This window comes from Morone saxatilis, unplaced genomic scaffold, assembly GCF_004916995.1.
Source record: "Morone saxatilis isolate NCDOM2014 unplaced genomic scaffold, NCSU_SB_2.0 Contig16, whole genome shotgun sequence".
NCBI classification, from domain to species: Eukaryota; Metazoa; Chordata; class Actinopteri; family Moronidae; genus Morone; species Morone saxatilis.
Window position 1 is genome coordinate 19,814,918 of NW_023339718.1, and position 19,593 is coordinate 19,834,510.

The following is a 19,593-nucleotide window of genomic DNA, read 5'->3' on the forward strand; positions in this document are numbered from 1 at the left end:
TTTACGGTTTGGTCATTCTGGCACACTTGACATCTCATTAGTGTCCCAACTTGTTTGTCCTCACCTCCTCCAAAGTCCATTTTTGGCGAGGTGTTGCCCCACGCTGCTTCCACTGGGCGGTAAACAGTGTGATTAAATAAGCTATTCTAATCATCAGAATAAGCCCAGTCTTCATTTCTGCCTGACACTCCTTCAAATACATTTTCGTCACTTCTAGGGTGCTCAGTGTTTTGATAAACTGCTCTTACACACACACACACAAGTGTTTATTGCATTCATTGTTAGCTAGCGTATAGCTAACATCTATAGTTGCTACATAGGTTTGGGCAAACAGACCCAAACAGTAGAGCAGTTGATACTCTCCTGTCGCTCTCCTCTTAACCTCTTTAACTTCCCTTTTTCTTTAACTCGTTAACTTTTCATTAACACAAACGACACACTCACAACACACAACTTCGCCTCCACACAAGCTGACATGTTAATGGACCGTCTCAGTGCCTCGAGTAGAAGGTTTCCTCTGTGAGGTCATTTCTATCCTCTCGTGTTTTATTAGCGTGGCACATTGCCAGCAGATAAAGCATTCTAATGTTTGTGGCTAAGAAGAGTTTGCAAACACTTCTGCAACCAGCAAGCTGCTATTTGGAGGCTATTGAAGGGATGCAGCTGGCGTCGGAGAAATTCGAATACACCAGCTACTGGGGGATGTTAGATTATATCCTGGTTCCTGTTAATGGGGGAGAAGCATTTGATTTGATTGACTGCAGTTGCTCAGTGTAAGTAGCATAAATGCTTTGAAATGTGAGTTTCTGGTTTCTAAAGATAACCGCTGTGGTGTCAGTTAGGAGTGAAAATAGTTCAGTCGTTTGAGGAAACGACCGTGGAAAGAAAGAGTTTGTGGGTAAAAGGAGATGGACACTGACACTTGGATGGTGAGTCACAGCCAGCATTTCCTCATGAACACTTCGATTGGGTAATCGCTGCATATCAAAGAGCACAGATAAGGCTATCATATTCAGCCAGGATTCCACACTGGAGTTTGGCTTCCTGCTGCCAAAACCTCTAGCCTGGCAGGATGACAAGTTACCAAACCTCAGCCGTGTTTATTTGCTACTTGTGAGCCCATGTGACCTTTGTTTACAAGCCTTGATTGGTTCTTAATAAAATGTTGTGAGCCAAATGTTAGCATGTACGGCCGACACAATAAAATAATAAAAATACATTTCTCTACTATGATTCAGCCGAGAAACCAAAAGAACAATGTTGGGCAACACCTAAACTGAACATGCACTGCAGCCCCCAGTTACCAAGTGTTGTAACTGACAATGGTGGCTGTATCTTCTCCTTTTCTTTTCAGAGTATGAAACATCTACATACGGTCAGACAGTGAGAAATAAACCCGTCGGTCAAATAATGGTTCATGAAAACTTTGGTCAGCTCGCTTGGTGTTCTTAACAGGACGCACGCTGTCAGTGCAGGGCTGACAGGGTTTACACAGGCGTGAGTCAGCCCTCTCTGTGTCTTATTTGGGAGGTTAAAGGATCAGTCTGTTGTGTCACACACCGTGCAGCAACACCCACATCGTGTTCACATGAGGCATAGCTAATACAGTTGGTCTTATATCTATGTATACGCAAAGACATATATATATATATATATAAATACATATATATATATATATATATATATATATATGTATTCACACTCTCCCTGTGTGCTATCTCTAAGGCCAGTATTTACTTTGATTAATTAGTGAGCCACACATACATACCCAGCAGTGTGGGCTCGATTCACATTCACCCCGTTGCCGTCCCCCTCATGGTCCTGGATACTGTTGCCGGGACAGTTAGCGGCTGCTCAAGACTCCACATGACAGTTGACCTTGGAGGGCCGTGCTGGCCGGCTGGCCCCTGAAGCCTCCAGCAGCAGCACCAGTGGCAGTGGTGGTAGCAGCAGGCCGTTTAACGCTCTGCCGCTCACAGCGTGGTTGTGCACAGCCCTGGTTAGAACCGTCTTTGGACAGCAGAGGAGTCTGTACTGCTTCACGCTGAGGCTCTGCACTCAGATGACCTCATTTATTTAGGTTGTTTTGTGTTCAGGCTCTGGCTCGGTGGAGTAAAGGCCTTATAGTTGGCTATAGTAGTAACATGTATTAGCGATGTTATTGTCTAACATGAAATCTCTTACTGCTGGATGGGTTGGATCTGTCTGTCACTGTCTACAGAGACTCCAGGCTGCAGAGCTTCATACATTCCTAACATTAGGCTTCATGACCAAAGAGAGTTTTTATTATGTCGACACTTCTGTCCATACGCTTCCCCTCTCTCACTCATCCACATGAGCTGTCTCTCTGTTTCCCTCTCTCTCTCCGCACCACACACTTCTTTATCCATTAATGATTCTGATAGTGCTGCAGGTGTAGCCAGGAATAAGATCGTTCTCCGCATTCCTTACATGTTTTGTTGGGAAGGTTGGCTCATTTCTCCTTAACCAATCAGTAGTGACTGACACGTTTGTTTGGTTGACATTATTTTGAATCGAAACAGAAGTTGCAGTAATGTATCATCTGTCATGGTGTTAGGAGAAAGTTCAGAGAAAACTGGAATCCATTTATTACAACAAGCTGTATAACTACATGATGCATCTTATTTATCTGCAATAACTCTTCTGGCTCCTACAACAGAAGATAACATCCCCATTCTCATTCCTACTGACAAACCTCTGATGACTCACTTGTTTTTCCAACCGCGAAAACAGCTGTTAATAAGCACAACACCAAAAACTGAATCAAAGGCTGATGAGGGCGAGGCTTTACTGGTCTGGAACCAGATTCTGACGAAGGTGAAAGTCATGAATGACATTGTAGAGCTGACATTTTCTTTTTGAATCTGTCCAGCAGTATGGAGCAGAGCCAGACACTGCTGCTGCTGCTGGGCTGGACCTCAGGTGTGCAGGCTGCGCTCACAATGTCGCTATGGTTTCCTTCCTGTCTATGGATCAAGGCTAGCTAAATGCCCATACACTCACTGGATGCTGGCTGACTGCAGCAGCTTGTTTAGGTTGAGTGTGATGATTTTCATGATGCAGGCAGGTTTGTGCTGTGGCTGGTCAGATCTGTCCACTGTATCTACCTCTAGAGCCTGATCAGAGATCCTACAGTGATTCAAAAGTTCTACTGGTGTGTTGAGTGAAACTCTTGTCGCCATGGTGATGACATGTTTTAGTTTTTCTTGTCCTCCAAAAAAGCAGCTGAGAGCTTAATACGCGGCAAAGACAGAAAGTTGTGTTAATTGTGTTAAAAATCCTTCCACTGTTCGCTATGTGTCACCATATCAGGTTGTTTAAGCTGCAGACTGTACTGCTCTGTGCACCGTGCTGTAGCCATGCACATTATCAAACACACACAACAGAAAACAAGTTTTTGTTTACATGCCTCAGTAGCTAGCACAACTAGTTAATCCACTAACGCTGAAACAGTTTCTATACCAGTATTACTAGTTCTGCCATTATGAAAGGCAGTGAAAGAACTGCTCGAGGGTTCGGTGAATGGGTTAGGACTTTACCTCGTTTGTTGCATTTCTAAACAGGGCTGCAGTATTATCGAAATCACAATATGGTCAAGTGCAATATCCAAATCATACATAATCATTTTAATCGTTTTTTCAGTGAAAACCGTCATTCTCACACTGGTTTTGAATTATATCGCAATCTCTGTCACAATAATCGCAATGTTATGTTTTTAGCATATTGTGCGGTCCTATTTCTAAATACTAGCTATGTGTGTTAAAGCAATGTGGTAACACTTCTGTGAACAGAAGTAAGGCTGCAACGACTGATGATTCATCTAAAAGGTCTTTTCTTAATTAGCTGATTTATCATTTGGTTCATAAAATGTTGGTGTGGATCAGCATGTTCTATTTACTATCACAGAAGACTAAGAAAACTAGTAAAGAACAAAAAACGTGGAAGGTGATATTGTTGCTAAAAAAACAATTCTTAAAAGAATAAATATCAAAATTGTCTGCTGATCGACTAACATTAATTGACTAATTGCTTCAGCTTTAGACGGGAGATTCAGTTTGTTTTGTTTGATTTAGCCACCGTAAGCCCCTTTCACACTGTGGACAGAAACCCACTAATATCAGAAATGGCTCTGCAGTAGTCACAGGTATTTCACTGCATCCAGCTCCGATCAGCAGGCATGGAAAAACAGTGCGACACCCACAGACTGTATGAATAAAATCACACCGAGGTGGACACGACTACATGCAACAGCAAATATTATTCTTTGTATCATGCGAGATGCATCAGTGGCAAGACAGCGAGGTGAGAGAGGGGAGAGGACATAAGGAGACGAGTCACTGGCACTTTATCCAGCTCCGGCAGAATGCAATATACAAGAACATATATCATATACGCTCATAGTGAAGTTGGTGTTAGTAAGTGGGGTGCAGTGGTGCAGTGGTGGGAGTGGGTTGCTTCAGGTACTGGTGAGTTGTTTGGATGAGGCTTGAGCACCTGGTCACCTGTCCCCTTGTCTGATCCCCTCCTCTCTCTTCCTCTTCCTCTTCCTCCCCCCTCTCTGCAGAGAAGGCACTAATAGCCAGCTGGAGGTGGTGAGCTGAGCTGCTTCTAGTTACTGTCTCTGTGGCTCACAGACAGTAGTTGTTCTTTTATATATTATATATTATATCAGCAGTGTTTTTGTATTGACTGGTGATGATTACAGTAGTCAGGCCCTGCACTGATGGCATAGGTTGGGTTGTTACCAAACAGATTTGCTGCGTTGTTTGAAGTGTTTGACTGTAAAGTATTTGCGCAGCAGTTAGCGTACCTAAATAAACAAAAGATTAACAGTGTTTACAGTTTAATTAACAGGCCTCGGTACGTTCACCCACATTAGGCCATAACACTGTGGCTCTGCATGTAACACATTTGTGTGTATCAAGTAATGTGTTGACCAAAGCTGAGGCCTGCTTCATGTTGCCCCAACAGTTATTGAACTGTACATCAACTGTGTTAGTGCAACCACTGTGAGAAAATACCATTGTCCACCGCTCACTGGCAGATTGAAGCTGACCTTCTCTAGCACCTGCTGTTGGTAAACACAGTAGTGAAAGTGGTGCTGCTTTTAAGTGATACTTGGACAATAGCTTCCCGTCCCCTATTAGCCTGACAGTGGCTGTCCTGAGTGGGGCTTTTGTTGAACAAATTGTTGCAAACAATTGTTGTTGTTTCAAGACCCTCCAGACCCTTGTGTCATTTTTTGTGATTAAAAATAAAGACGCATCCCTGTCATCTTTACTGGAGTATACCTCATTAGCTCTCAGTATCCTCTTTGTCAGTGCTTTCATTTCTGACGTTCTTCACATTTTACTCAAGTAAAACGTAATCAAAAATGTGTGGATTATCCAGTCCTAAAAAATATCAGAAAATGTAATTTTTTATCTTCAAATTGCTTGTTTTGTCTGAACAGCACTCTGAAAATCTGAAAATCCTCCTCCATATTTACTATTTTTGCTTGATAAATGACAATAAATAGATTATTAATGTTTAAATTATTCTCAAGAATTTTGAAAACTGTTACATAAAATCATTTATCAGAGCGATAGAAGAAGATAAAACTGTAAATGTACATTTGTATCTAGACTTTCTTACAAAACCACATAGTTTAAGTTTAGTTTGTAAAGATCATGACACATGAGCCACCTGTACAGTGTAATGATATTTATGTGTGGCTGGCTAAATTCAACAACATTTATCTTGTGTTTGGTGTTCCCTTATTGCTGTGATAATTGAAAAGCGATAGACTGCTGCTCCATAGTGTGTTTTCCTTTTCAGTCAAGATATGCAAGTTGAACTCCAGATAGGACCCTGTAGCTTTCCACTGTTTCAATCTGCAGGCGTCAACGTTTCCTCATTAAAACCTGAGTAGAAATCTTCAATTACACCTCCTCTCTCCTGAACTCCAACTCAAGTGACCCCCTGCGTCTCAGCCTCAACCTGCTCCCACTTTCAGCGCCTTCCCACTTCGTCACAATGTCTGACCGAGATCAGAGACCTTATTTCTAAATGAAAAGCTGTCTGATTTAACCCTGATGCCCTCACAGACCGTATTTAGCAACGATTGAGTGAAAGTAACCATGAAAGGGAAAAAATGTCCAGGAGCATCAGCGAGCCTCTCAAGTGCAAAAGGAAACTTAATCTCCCACAATTTGTGTGTGAGCCCAGGAGGAATTCCACTTGTTATAAAAATAGCCTCTTTTGGGCAGAGGAAGCATCTCCACTCGCTGCTTTGTTACATGATCGACCATTACTGGTGTTAACTCAAGAACAGAAGTGTTGGACTTAACTTCTAGCATGCCACTTTACTGACTTATTAATGCGGTTGGATTGTCACAGGCCACGTCCACACTAATGCCTTTTCTAAATGCTCAGCAGCAGCAAGGACGATGCTGAGTTTCTGTTGCCTCAACTTCTTGATGTTCACTGTGATTGTTTATATTGTGTGTCACATTGCTGAACATCAAGTCATGTTTCATTCCAAGAGCTCATTATGTTTAAGTTTATATCATATGTCCTTTTATTATTAGAAGATAGTTATTAGAAAATGGTAAAAAAAAAAATAATTAAATATCTATAACAATCTTTTAAAACAATTTTTTGGTGTATAATGAGCCGCCCATTTTTGAGTTGTAATTATTACTAGAGGACGTTGTTCACTGCAAACTCTGGTGAACTGCTTGGAGCAGATGTGTGGGGCTCCATCTTTTTAACCCAGTTTAAAAAAACTGGTGAAATTAAAATGACATCTCGTATTTGTACTTGAAATAAATGACTGCTATATGAAAGCGAAGAATGAAGGATGAACTAAACCAGATAGTGAATTGTGAATCCTTCTGTAGTTGCAACAGGAATCCAAAGAGGACCAGGATCAGATGATGAATGGGTTTATACAAAGTGATCATTTTATATTACATTAAAGAAAGCATGTCTGTGTTGTCAACAGAACGAAAGCCGTGCACATGCGAGATTAAAGATTCATCAACACCTGTGGACACCAGGTGAAGACTTTCAGCTCAGTCATGCTCAGCCACTAATCCTCCAGCTTCCTGATCAGATTGGAATAAAACTTTCTCCTTTTATGGACATTTTGTGACAGGATGTGGGTGGTGAAAGACAATATTGCACCAAACAGTTGTTCAATCTTCTGTATGTTCATTCAATCTAAAACGTTTGAGAATGAACAGTCCTCATGTAGCCAGTATTGTGTAGGAATAAAGTTACTGACTTGGTTTTGTATTCCTGGAGGCGGTTGAAAAGAGGAAATTTGTTACACTCAAAAACAAACACACACACACTTCCACATGCACTTGGAGTCCTAATTGAATCCCAGCCAAGCTTAGAGGACACATGCACCAGTTCTGTAGTCTCCTCTCCCTCCCAGGTGAGAGACTTAAACTGTGGCCTAATTAAAGTGCCGTCTGCCCGGTGCTGTATACCTCCTCTCAGTTCAGACTGGACTCTATTTGACTACCTCAACATTTACGTGTCGTTTGCATCTCAGAAGCGCTCACAGTGTACACCATTTTTCTCTTTCTTCATAGGATGCTGCTGCTTATGCTCTCCTTTCCTGTTATCACATTGTGTTAACCGCTCTGCTATCGGACTCTGTTTTCTACACTGACCTGTTTGTCAAGTGAATGCTACACTATCTCAAGTCAGTATTTGAATACCTGTGTGTGTCTGTGTTTGTCCTAACAGGAGGCCGATGGTGATGACAGGCTGGGCCTGCAAGGCGATGCAGAGGGAGAATGTGACGGTGACTCCAAAGCAGACACTCCAGATGTTCCTCTCTCCACAGCAGACACAGACAACACTCCACAATGCCTGAACAAAGCTCTGGAGGGCCTGCCGCCCAGGTATGCACTGCTCAAACGCACATACTCACAAGACAAGGATGCCAGCAGATGTCGCTTGTCCCTGAAGTGCATCCTGCAGTTGTCACTGCTCAGAAATTTCACAGGAATTACTGTGTAGCCTGATTCTGCCACTCTGTGTGGTGGGATCAAGCTGCAAGGATCTATTAACATTTATATTGAGTTTATATATTCTCTTGAGTCAATTTTAGCTCAACAGGCCTTGTCCAATATGGTAGCGAGTAAAAACTAATTAACTGTGGTCCGCTGTAACCCATCATGGTCAGAAAATGAAAGGGAGAGCCACAAATAAATAGTATAGTAAAGAATAAATCATTCATTCAGACTATGATTATATTTGTATGTGTGCTGGCTTGCTGTTAGATTGTGCTATTTCTCACAGCCACCCACTACTGGAAGTAGAACAAGCGTAAAACCTTAGATTTATTAGATTACAAGTAGGTCAAAATGCACACTCCACAGCCACAGCGCTTGAGGTCTTAATTTTACAGAAATGCAAAACAGGATGTAAAATGTGCACATCAGATAACTTACACTGATTTTACATACCGTAAAACAGAAAAAAGAAGCCTGGGGTCTTGTTTAAATGTGCTTCCACCATAATAGTGCTGTAACAAGCAGCTTCCCCACCATCTTTCATGACATGACCCTGACAGAGTGATTGATCATCTTTCCCCTATGCATGTAGGTTAATTGGACCAGAAATAGATTGGGACCTGCGTGTTTGAACATGCTCTTATTAATGCAGTGAAGGAGATAATGTTGCTAGTTATGAAGGACTGAATGACTTACATAGTGGGTGAGAGTTCAGAAATGTTGTGTCCACACACAGGGAAAAAGTTCCCAGCTTTTGACCAGCGACTACTGTTGGTTTTGTTTTAACTCCCTCTAATTTTACAGCATTATATATTTATAGATTAACCAATACTCTCATTCAGGGTCATTCACAGCAGTAGAAGCGTGTTAGTGTATGTCGTCGTGGTTAGAAGAGTTAATAGGATGTGAAGAAGAAACCAGCAAGTGGGGCCTGTGAAACAAATAAAACCAGTCGACACACCTACGATAAGTCACTGAACCGTCACACATTAATAAATTCAAGTATTTTTTGTCATTCACCTGAATGTCAAGTTCTGAAACAGGTTTGCTTACAGCCTGACCTCCAAAACATGTTCTGTACAGTGACCAGGTAAAGAATGATATTTAGGAAAACCTGGCTTGGAGATACTAAAATATTTTTGCACACAAAGCTTCTGGAAAAATAGAGGAGATATTGTTCTCTTTTTTATATATATTTTGATATATGTGCCTAAAGAAAAATAATATTCATTTATGGAGTTATATGGCATGGTTAGAAAGGAAAAAACTGTTGTTTGAGTGCTAGAACCTTTGAAAACAACAAAGTAAAGTCTGGCAAATGCATTGAAGGCTAGAGTTGAAACTTCATTTAAACAATCATTAAAATAGCTATTCTTGTACAGTTTACATTCTTGTAGCGTGGCAACACAGTTCAGGGCTGTTACACTTGGCAATCTGTGCCTGTCCAAGTCAGCAGCTCTGTGAACGCAAATGAACGAGGCCTTGTTTCATATACAGATGAGAAGTGGAGGGTGCGACCAATCAGTGACGGCCAGGTCACAGGGCTTAAAGGCTCAGGAGGAGGGAAGCACTAATCCCTGCAGGCTGGAGTGCCATAAGAGCCGGTGTGCTGCAGAGAGACCCGTTGATGAACAGACTGCAGAGAGGGAGAGGGAGAGGGAGGGGGGGAATAAATAAGAAGGAAGAAGAGAGAAATAAGGAGAAACAGATGGAGGGATAGGGAAGATGTAGTTGAGCAGCAGATGAATGGAGCGAACCAAAGAGCAAAATGACACTGCAGAGAAGGACGAATAGATGGAGCTGAAGGTGAAGAGAGGAGGAAGGGAGGTAGTTATAGAGATAGAGTGAATGAGTGATGGCAGGATGGAGTCAGAGAGAGAGAGTGTGAGCCCCACAGTGCTGAGTGGAAGCAGCAGCAGCTTTTTTTCATGATGCAGCTGTTTTTTTTTTTTCTCCATTCATGCAGCAGGCACCAGGCTCTCTGCCCTGCTTGGCTCCTGTGCAGCTTTTAGGCTGTTTCCTCTCTTTTGTTTTGCTCCCAGGCAGCAGGCAGTGCAGCAGTTTGCCTCACAGCAACATGCTTTGCATGCCGTGTTGTGAAACACTCCAGTGGACGAGCCCTCATTCCACATTTTTAGCCATGCTGGTGTCACAACAAGGGTAGTACTGGCAAACTGATTTGTTGTTGGGTTTAGAGGATCAATTACCACTAAGCCTTTTGGCTCTACCAGCTACTAACAGGTCACAACATATGTTGAAGACCTTGATGGCCAACAAAAAGAAAGGATGCCTTATCTGTGCCCCAGGGAACTGGACTCCCTTTCTGCTGTCACCCCACTGGTTCACCTCGGTGACTCTTATTGGACTCTGGTCCACCCCAGTCTTCTTCTCATGTCGCCAAACGCAGTCTCAACAAAAGTCGTTCCTTGCTATCAACTCCAGCACGCCACTTTTATCCATACCCCTACTTAAGCATCCATGTCTCTGCTCTCTCCTCTGCCATATGCACTCAGACCGGCTCATGTTACGTGAGACCATACTTTTTAGAGGATGGCAACCAATCAAAATGACAGCCTGTAACTGTGACACTAGTGTATGGAAAAAGGAATGTCAGTCTGTATATTGATTGTCCCACCGCATTTAGTCAGACTGAAATCTCTCAGGAATTACAAGTATCATTGCCATAAAATGTTGACATTCATGGTGCCCTTAAGATGAACAATTTTGTTGATCCCTGACCTTTCCTCTAGTACAACCAGAAGGTCCAGCTTTTCACTTACCCAGTGAAATATCTAAATGTCCATGACTTAGATCGCTCCAGTTTTTGTACAGATATCCACTGTGTCCATTTGATGTATCCCAATGGTATTGTGCAAGGGAACCTGGCTTTTAAAGGGAATGGTAGATGACACACTCAACTCCTTTGTGCCTTACTGTGAATCCAGATTATGTGATATTAACTAGCTAAGTGGAGTTGGACACACCCTAAATGCTCCATGTGCTTTAGACTGTACACTATAGATAATTTAAATGGGGCCCTCAGTGTGTTCAGTGTGTGCATCTGAAAGTGGTACCTGGGTTTTCAAGAGAACATACTTTCTAACTTTCCTTGTAGAAACTAATGTTTAATGAGTAGATATTCAGAGGTCATCTTACAGAGTTATAAAACCAGCAACTGTGACCAGTTATTTTCCTCTTTCCTTTGACAGCCATTGACAAGTGCCTCAACCACAGCCTTAGAGCTTCCTCTCTATTATCACCCACCCCTTTAACTCCACTAGTCAGCTGATAAATAACCATGTCAATTCTGTAAATGCTTTGCTAATCATGATCTACTAATGTAATTTCATGGCTCTATAATTTTATGCAGTCCATGTTTTAAAACTGGAAATATAGAAATGTAATCATACATCTGTGTAATTCTTTTCTTTCTAAAAGAAAAAAGCCTAAAATTAGTTAATTAGATACTCGTGTAATTTTGAGGTAATAATTCAAAGTTTCCATTCTCCACAGATGGAAGAACTACTGGATACGAGGGGTTCTGTCTTTAGCCATGATTTCAGGCTTTTTCCTTATCATCTACATGGGACCCGTCACTCTTATATTAGTGGTAAGTGATATAATTGATCAATGCATCTGTCTGACTTTCAGTTCATTTTTTGTAATTACTGATATTATTTGTAGTTCTGACTCTCAGTTTGTTTATCAGCTCCCTTGTCTTATTTCTGTTCTCTTCCCATCATCTGACATAGGTCATGACTGTCCAAATCAAGTGTTTCCAAGAAATCATCACCATCGGCTACAGAGTTTATCACTCTTATGAACTGCCGTGGTTTAGGACACTAAGTTGGTAAGGAGAATGGATTTCATAGTAAACAGTAGCTATACTATAGATGTATTATGAACAGAGAAGAGCAATACTGCAGAATTCTAACTTTAATGTTTGCTCAGATATCACCCTCAAAATCAAATAGTACAGTTATAAGACCTATGTCTTGCTTAGAGTCACTTTAACAGGACAGTGCATGTGTTAATGGACAAATGACTGTTTTGGGAAGAATAAGACCGGCCTCTGCACCAACCCCTCTGCTTACAGATATTTTAGAAGGTGAATTATTTGTATTTCAGACATTAACTATCTAGATATTCTGTAAAATGTCTAGGGAAGTAAGGATGTTTCAGGAATCTATCAAAGTTTTATATGACAAGATGAATTTGCTCAAATGCCCTATAAATTTTACATTGTGCTTGTTATCAAACCTCTGTACTTTTTGTGGCATCAACCAAGCTGTGTCTGTATCACCTAGTATTTGTATTTATTCAGTTTTATACTATATATAAGTTTTTGCACAGATACTTGAGTAATTGACATTTGAGACGTTTAGCTAGAAAAAGGTTTTCCTCAAAGTAAGGTATTATGAAATAACTTTGGTACAAGTATAGAAACTGTATTAAAACATTTAAATGATAATGATGTTCTACTTTTACATCTAGGCCACAGTGACCTGTTACAGGAAACCCGAATGTTAGGTCTATATTCATTAGGGGCGTAATGGTATATAAGGATATTTAAAAATCCAGAAACAGGCAGAATTGCTCTTTTAAAGGTAGCACTTAGTCATTTCTTCTGGCAGCCACAGTCTACCTCACTCTGCTATCCCTCCAGTAAAACGCTGACTCAAGCCAGCTTCGTCTGCAGGTAGTAGCTCTGAATATGCAACACCCACCTACCACCATAGTGCCCTATTTTGCTCCTGTTTCTGTTCCAAAGTTTTTGTTAACAGGTCACCTTTGCATACACAGCTACAGTATGTGACAGCAGTGCTCAGTGCAGCATAGGAGCAAAGATCACTGCCATGTTGGAAGCAAATGAAGGCTAATTGAAACTTGCCCCTTTCACCAAGGCCACCCTTCATAACAACTCCATACACACACACACACGCACACACACACAACTGATCAATGTACAACGGGCAAGAAACACTGTTAGAACCACACAAAACACATCCAACACAAGTTATTTCATACATTAGCACACATTTCAAGTACACAAAGAAACTCTTGCACACAGTTTTTACACAGCCTACCAACTTGCTTCCAAGAAGCACTCAAACATAATGGAGGAAATATAAGAAAAAGAAAATGTAAAGCAACACTAATGTCCCTTTTTTTTTTTTGCCTTAGGTACTTCCTGATTTGCGTCAACTACTTCTTCTATGGTGAAACTGTAGCAGATTACTTTGGGGCTCTGGTGCAGAGGGAGGAACCTCTGCAGTTCCTGGCCCGCTATCACCGCTTCATCTCCTTCGCTTTGTACCTTGCAGGTGGGTCTCGCCTTCAAGACAAAACGACTGCTGTATCTCGCAAAACACACATGCTCTTTGGTCCCTCCGCTTACACTCACATTTTATTTAGAAGTGGATCAGATTTCACCAGACACTGTGTGTCTATAGTAGAGTCGAGTTACAAAGTTACGAGTTCACATTATTGGGGAGAGAATAGAGCAAAAAGAGAAACAAAGACCTTGGGATGTGAAGTATAAACTCAGGAGTTTTTAAACTGATTTGCAATGACTTGAGTTTTACTGATAGGATGGTTTATTGCTCTGGTAAACTGTAGCCGGATGTGCCATAAAACCACAAACACTGAGCTGTAGCTTTTATCAAGATACTCTGTACACTAATGAGTTACATACATTATGTGTAGAAAGTTAACAGTTAACAACTTAAACCTAAGCAATTTACTGTAACCAATCATACCATGCAGAGATTGGAAAGTTATTTGAGATAATCCATCCTAGAAATTGGGTGTTACATGTATGTTCTCATGCAGGTTTAATGTCGGCCAATAAGTAACTAGAAATTGCTGTACAGAAATATTAATATAATATAGAAACAGTGTTGTTGTAATCTCAACTATAACATTATAGTTAATCACTTAAGAAGAAATATGCGTGCATGTGAAATAACCAAAAATGGCTCAGTAGAGAATGAGCCCATAGCTCACAGTAAAAAGCTGAAAATATGTTTAAAGGTCCAGTGTGTAACAATTCAGAAGATATTTTATCAGAAATGGAATATAATAGTCATAGGTATGTTTCCATTAGTGCATAATCACCTGAAAATAACAATCGTCTACCTTAAGATGAGCCTTTTTTATCTACAGAGGGAGCACGTCCTCTTCTGGCTGTATTCAGCTGGAACATGATCAATAGTAACATTAGTATAAATACACTTACAGAAAATATGCTACAACATGCAAAAACATGGTCCTTAAATTATTTATCTATCAAATGCAGAAGTGTTGAATATGAACACACTGATCAGCAGCTTCTTGATCTTTATTAGCTGCTGCTGTGACAATCCTTTTCCCTGTAGTAGAGTGGGGGGGGGGACACATTTCTTCCTGAGCGTTGCTGACTTAGTTGTCTTTCAGTTGACCCAGCCAGGCATCAGATGCAGTTTTAAGCCCCAAGGACATTCTCAGCTAGACAGCATCTTCTCCATCTGTTGGCAGTAACGGCTCCCCTGAGGGCCTTCACAGGTTTATGTAGACAAACCTGACACAGGAGCTTTCAGATATCAGCCTCCTCAATTCAAATTCACTTGTCTCACTTAAAGTCAGTTTAAAATCTGAATCTGAAATGGCCCTAGATGTTTGTGTGAAAGAAAATAGTGAATTATTCAGTCACAGGCATGCTTCACACACACCTCCCCATGCAATATACAGTAAATGAGTGATATGTGATGTGTATTTTTTAATCTGTCGTATACTTTTTCAACTTGGAGTAAAAACTGACAGCATGTTGTCTACTCTTTCACAGGTTTCTGCATGTTTGTGCTGAGTTTAGTGAAGAAACATTACCGCCTGCAGTTTTATATGGTGTGTATCAGCCAAGTAACCCTCTCCTCCTCTTCGTCCTCCCCCTCCACTACCCCTTCACTAACCTTCCTGTCCATGCTCTTCCACTGCTTCTTACTTCCTGTTATGTCCCTCTGACAAGATTTTGAAAACTAATCTGGCGCTCTGATGTTGCCATTGTAGAAGTTCTTTTGGACATTAAACTTCTTACTTTTCAGCTTTTTCGAAACACAACTGTGTTTTCTGTTAAATGCTTTAACTTTGATATTATACAGTAGCACTCACAAATTAGAATTTGATCCTGGATAAATGCAGGAGACTTTTGCAATGGCTTCAGCTTTATTTTACCTCACATTCTTCTGTTCTGCTTTTTTTGCCTTTACGCACCACAAATCATTGGCTCAAACTAACTTTATTAGTATCTTTTTATTTATTTTTTATGTATTGACTAGTTGGATTTTCCTCTGATTATCATTTATGCAAAAGTACTTTAAAGTGTCACAAATGCACCTTTTTAAACGCCAGCCCTAAAAAAGAAATTGGATTCTCTCGTCACCTGTTTAACTACATTATCATAAAGCCTAAAACCAAATCTCCAGCTAACTCTGGATAATATAAAATAATATTTACTACTAAAAGACTTTCTGAACTTGAATACTCAGTCCTGTTTGGTTTTATAATGCTGCTGTTATTGTTTTGTAAAGTAATTTAAATCATTTTGCTGCATTTGAATATGTCCAATAAATCTGTGACACACGTTGGTCAGAGCTTTTCCACCCGCTGCCCGCTCTTCTCACACTATCATATAGTTCTTTGTTTTGATGTTTTTGACATGTGCATCATTTCACTCTGCAGTGTTGTCAGTGTCATTAACCTCATCTGTCTGGTGTTTGTATGATTCCACTGTTTTCTAACACGAGCCAACTTCTGAGCAGGCGTGGCTACATTCTGGTGCAGTGACACTGTGGTGTTTGTGTTTGTGTTTGCCATTCCAGTTTGCTTGGACCCATGTGACCCTGTTGATTGTGGTAACTCAGTCCCACCTTGTCATTCAGAACCTGTTTGAAGGAATGATCTGGTAAGCAGGACACAGACAGACCGGAGGAAACCTGCCTTGTTGTTTCTGAGTATTGCCGGACATGTGTTGTCACAAGTGTGTTCTTACTGTTTTAGTGCTCTTCATACAGGCTTTTAAAGTTTTAATAATGCAACAGAAAGTGACTCGAGGCAACAAGTAATTTATCTATTGGGGCCATATATACATAATCTCTTTTTAATTAGCTGCTCTAGATGAAAAGTGATTTAGTCAGCTAGATTTATAGTAATTACCTTTCTATTTTCACAATTTCTGAAACATGCTGCCACATTATAATACCATACAAGCTATCTTTCCCTGCCACAGTGGCAGTTATCAGTTGATACTAGAGCAGACGAATTTACTAGCTACAACCAGAATTAATCAGATTTTGGCTTGTGGATGGTGTAAGTTCCCCACCGCCTCTTAACATTGTGTAAATTCCTTCTTGCAGGTTCATTGTCCCAATCTCCATTGTGATCTGCAATGATATCATGGCCTATCTGTTTGGATTCTTCTTTGGGAGGACTCCGCTGATTAAGGTAAATCAAACATTTTCTTATGTTGTTCTCATTTTAGGCATTGGAATTACATTTAATGGCTTTACTAGTGTCTAAGAGTAGAAAGAGCTTCCAATAACAGCATCACTACAACAACCAGTAGTAAAGATTTCCCCAGTGAAAGACTTCTGCAGAGAAACTGAGGTGCTCAAACATCCAGATGGAGATCTCAGTAGAAATTATGCTAATTTGTGTTGAAATTGGCAAATTTTCTAAATCTCATCAGGATACTTCCTTGATGTCTCTGTTTCTCTCGTTTTCTGGATATGTCCAAGTGAGACTAGGTCTCAGGGCAGATCCAGAACACTCTGTTGGGACTATACAGTATCTCACCTTCCTTCTAGGATCTCCTGGGGCGGATGTGGCTATAGTGAATGTCTGGGCAACTGCCTTATTACACTGAGCCAAATAGGTGTCAGAAAAACTAATGGAGGGATTGGGCTTGTTTGGCTCCATATATTTTCCATCACATGATCATCTCTGCCATTCAGCAGTAAACTGTTGTCTCATCAGACCTGAATGGACTGGCAGTATTTCAGAGAAACCTGCTGATAAATAAATAACTCTCCAGGTTGTGACACGGGAGTGTAAGCTAAACTCTTTGAAAGTGAACAGTTTAAGGTACTTTCTTGTAACTTGACTATGCAGATGGTGTATGACACAGAACCATCCAGGAGGTCCTCGTTCAAAACTGTTTGGAAAAGGGCAGGCACTTTCAAAAAATACTGGCAGGTGATTGGATGATCCGTCTATCACGAGCGAATTTCAGCCAGTCAAATGAACACACAGTATAACGTAGTCAAACTCTTACTGAAGCCAGTCAGGAGAAGAGCGAACACCTCTTTTCCACCACTTTTCTGATTGGTTTGATCATGATCTCATGAGTACAGCTGCCTTCCAAGGTTAACTTTCTTGAACTTTCTGAAATGTAATGAACACTACTGGGTCAGTCTCCACAAGATTAAATACAGGATAAGCGCATAAAATTAAATTTGGACGATGGCTTCTGCTGTACATCTATCCACACAAGAACTATTCAGTAACTCAAAGCTGAGGTTTATTTTAAATCACATGTAGTTTGTGGTGAGGCTGATGTCATGTTGATGTGAAAGACAGCCTCTGTTTCTAACCCCCCCCCCCCTGCAGCTCTCCCCCAAGAAGACCTGGGAGGGCTTCATCGGAGGTTTCTTCGCCACTGTGGTCTTTGGCTTCATCGTGAGTACACTTTATCTGCTTTTACCACTCACTCACTCACATGGTCTATTTTTTATTTTTTTTACTCAGTTTCCAAGAACCCAAGACCAGATAATTTGTGTTTGTTATTTTTGCCCAATAGCTTCCAGTAACAGATACACTGCAGCTAGACACGTTTTTAGAACATAGTGAGACGTCTAAATTGTGGTTGATTATCTGCTAAAATTGTAGTTAAGATAAGAAACAGCCATTGCCAAAAATCTATGAGTTGTTTGGGTTGTGACATGGTTGGATGTTTCCCAACATGCTCACAACTGCCAGACTTTCATAACCTCCAGTCACATGGTCTGTTTTCTCCTGTCTCAAAAAAGAATGTCAAATATTCTTTGTTGCCAGGACAGAAAAATAATTTTAGTTCTCCACATATTCTGATCCCTCACACACATCTGGCACTGATACTTTTTTAGCATTTAGACGGTTGATATTGCTAAATTCCTACCCACATGTGAAGGTTGCACGAAAGCATGATCCTTACTCGAACTATTTTGCTGATGTGCTATCATACTAATGTACTAATATGCGGTTAGAAGCTTATCTTTTCTTTGTGTTTTGTTTTTCCTCAGCTGGCCTACCTCCTGTCTCAGTTCCAGTACTTTGTGTGTCCCGTGGGCTTCAACAGCGAGACCAATGGGTTTACAGTTGAATGTGAGCCTTCTGATATCTTTGTGATGCAGGAGTACACTCTTCCTGCTGTCATACAAAATACACTGAGATGGGTAAGACTTTGTGTCCTTTTCATTCCTTTTAATTTAAAATCTTTTGCATCAACTACAACCATTTGAAATATAATAATCTTCTAAAAACAATATTTTATTATTGTAAACATGTATGTCAAGCCATTCTAAGACTATTAAGGGAGAATACAATTTTACTAAATCAGCCTAATGCCTTATTTTCTTATTTTATATAATCTTTTTTAAACATTTCTTGTTATGTAGTTGCATTTTTAGGAAGGAACCACACTCACGTTTTAGAATTTGTTGTCCACACTAACTTGCCGAAATGATTATATAGAAATCTGCTTTAGCATTATTGTGATTATTTGTTTTAATGTAAATATCTGTATAGAGAGAAGATCAAAATTAGGTTTTCATCATTCCTCCCATTTCTCTTCGTCTCTCTCTTAGAAAACGGTGAACCTGTATCCCTTCCAGATCCACAGCGTCTTCCTCTCGTCATTCGGTTCTCTCATCGGGCCTTTTGGCGGCTTCTTTGCCAGCGGATTCAAGCGAGCCTTCAAAATCAAAGTAAACATTTAGTCTTTTCTCCTGTCCAACAAGCTTTCTTAATATGTGATTTACTTTCCATCATCTGGGGTGTTGTTTTAGCTTTGTTTCCCTTCTCTTTAAGTATAATTTTATTCTTTTAGCACCTTCCTCTAGGTACAGTTTTCACTTAAATCTGAATTAAAGAGAATAATTAGGTGTCATTAGCTAGTGTTTTCCATTTCATTGTCTCCACCTCAAGCTACAAGCTTAGAGAGATTGGTTTCAGGTAGATATTTGAATACTGCAGAAACTGGTTGGACCACATCAACTGTGGTGAAGAGCAGAGATTTTATTTAAAGTGACAGGTAGCTCCAGCAATACTTGCATAACCCCTCACACAGCAGCACACATTCACATTACTGCAGGCTATGGAAGCAAACTGCAGCCTCCTACTGTCAGCCACTGAGCGGCACCACTGCTCTCCCTGGGGTCTCAGCACCTTGTTTAAAGGGACACTTCACCCATTTGCATTAAGCTTTGTATCGTTAGAAACCCAGTCATATTTTTGAATGGTCGTGCACCATTCCCTCATTTTCCCCTGA

General features: G+C 40.6%; 1 protein-coding gene across 1 annotated transcript in view; it reads left to right on the top strand.

Moving 5' to 3' along the window:
* cds1 (CDP-diacylglycerol synthase (phosphatidate cytidylyltransferase) 1) overlaps positions 1-19,593 on the top strand; it is a 27,654-nt gene that overhangs the window by 2,517 nt on the left and 5,544 nt on the right. The window contains exons 2-11 of the mRNA XM_035658845.1: positions 7,762-7,919; positions 11,547-11,643; positions 11,786-11,883; positions 13,218-13,357; positions 14,857-14,915; positions 15,890-15,972; positions 16,424-16,511; positions 17,676-17,744; positions 18,347-18,499; positions 18,911-19,030. Coding sequence (XP_035514738.1) covers positions 7,762-7,919; positions 11,547-11,643; positions 11,786-11,883; positions 13,218-13,357; positions 14,857-14,915; positions 15,890-15,972; positions 16,424-16,511; positions 17,676-17,744; positions 18,347-18,499; positions 18,911-19,030 — 1,065 coding nt within the window. The remainder of the gene's footprint in view (positions 1-7,761; positions 7,920-11,546; positions 11,644-11,785; positions 11,884-13,217; positions 13,358-14,856; positions 14,916-15,889; positions 15,973-16,423; positions 16,512-17,675; positions 17,745-18,346; positions 18,500-18,910; positions 19,031-19,593) is intronic.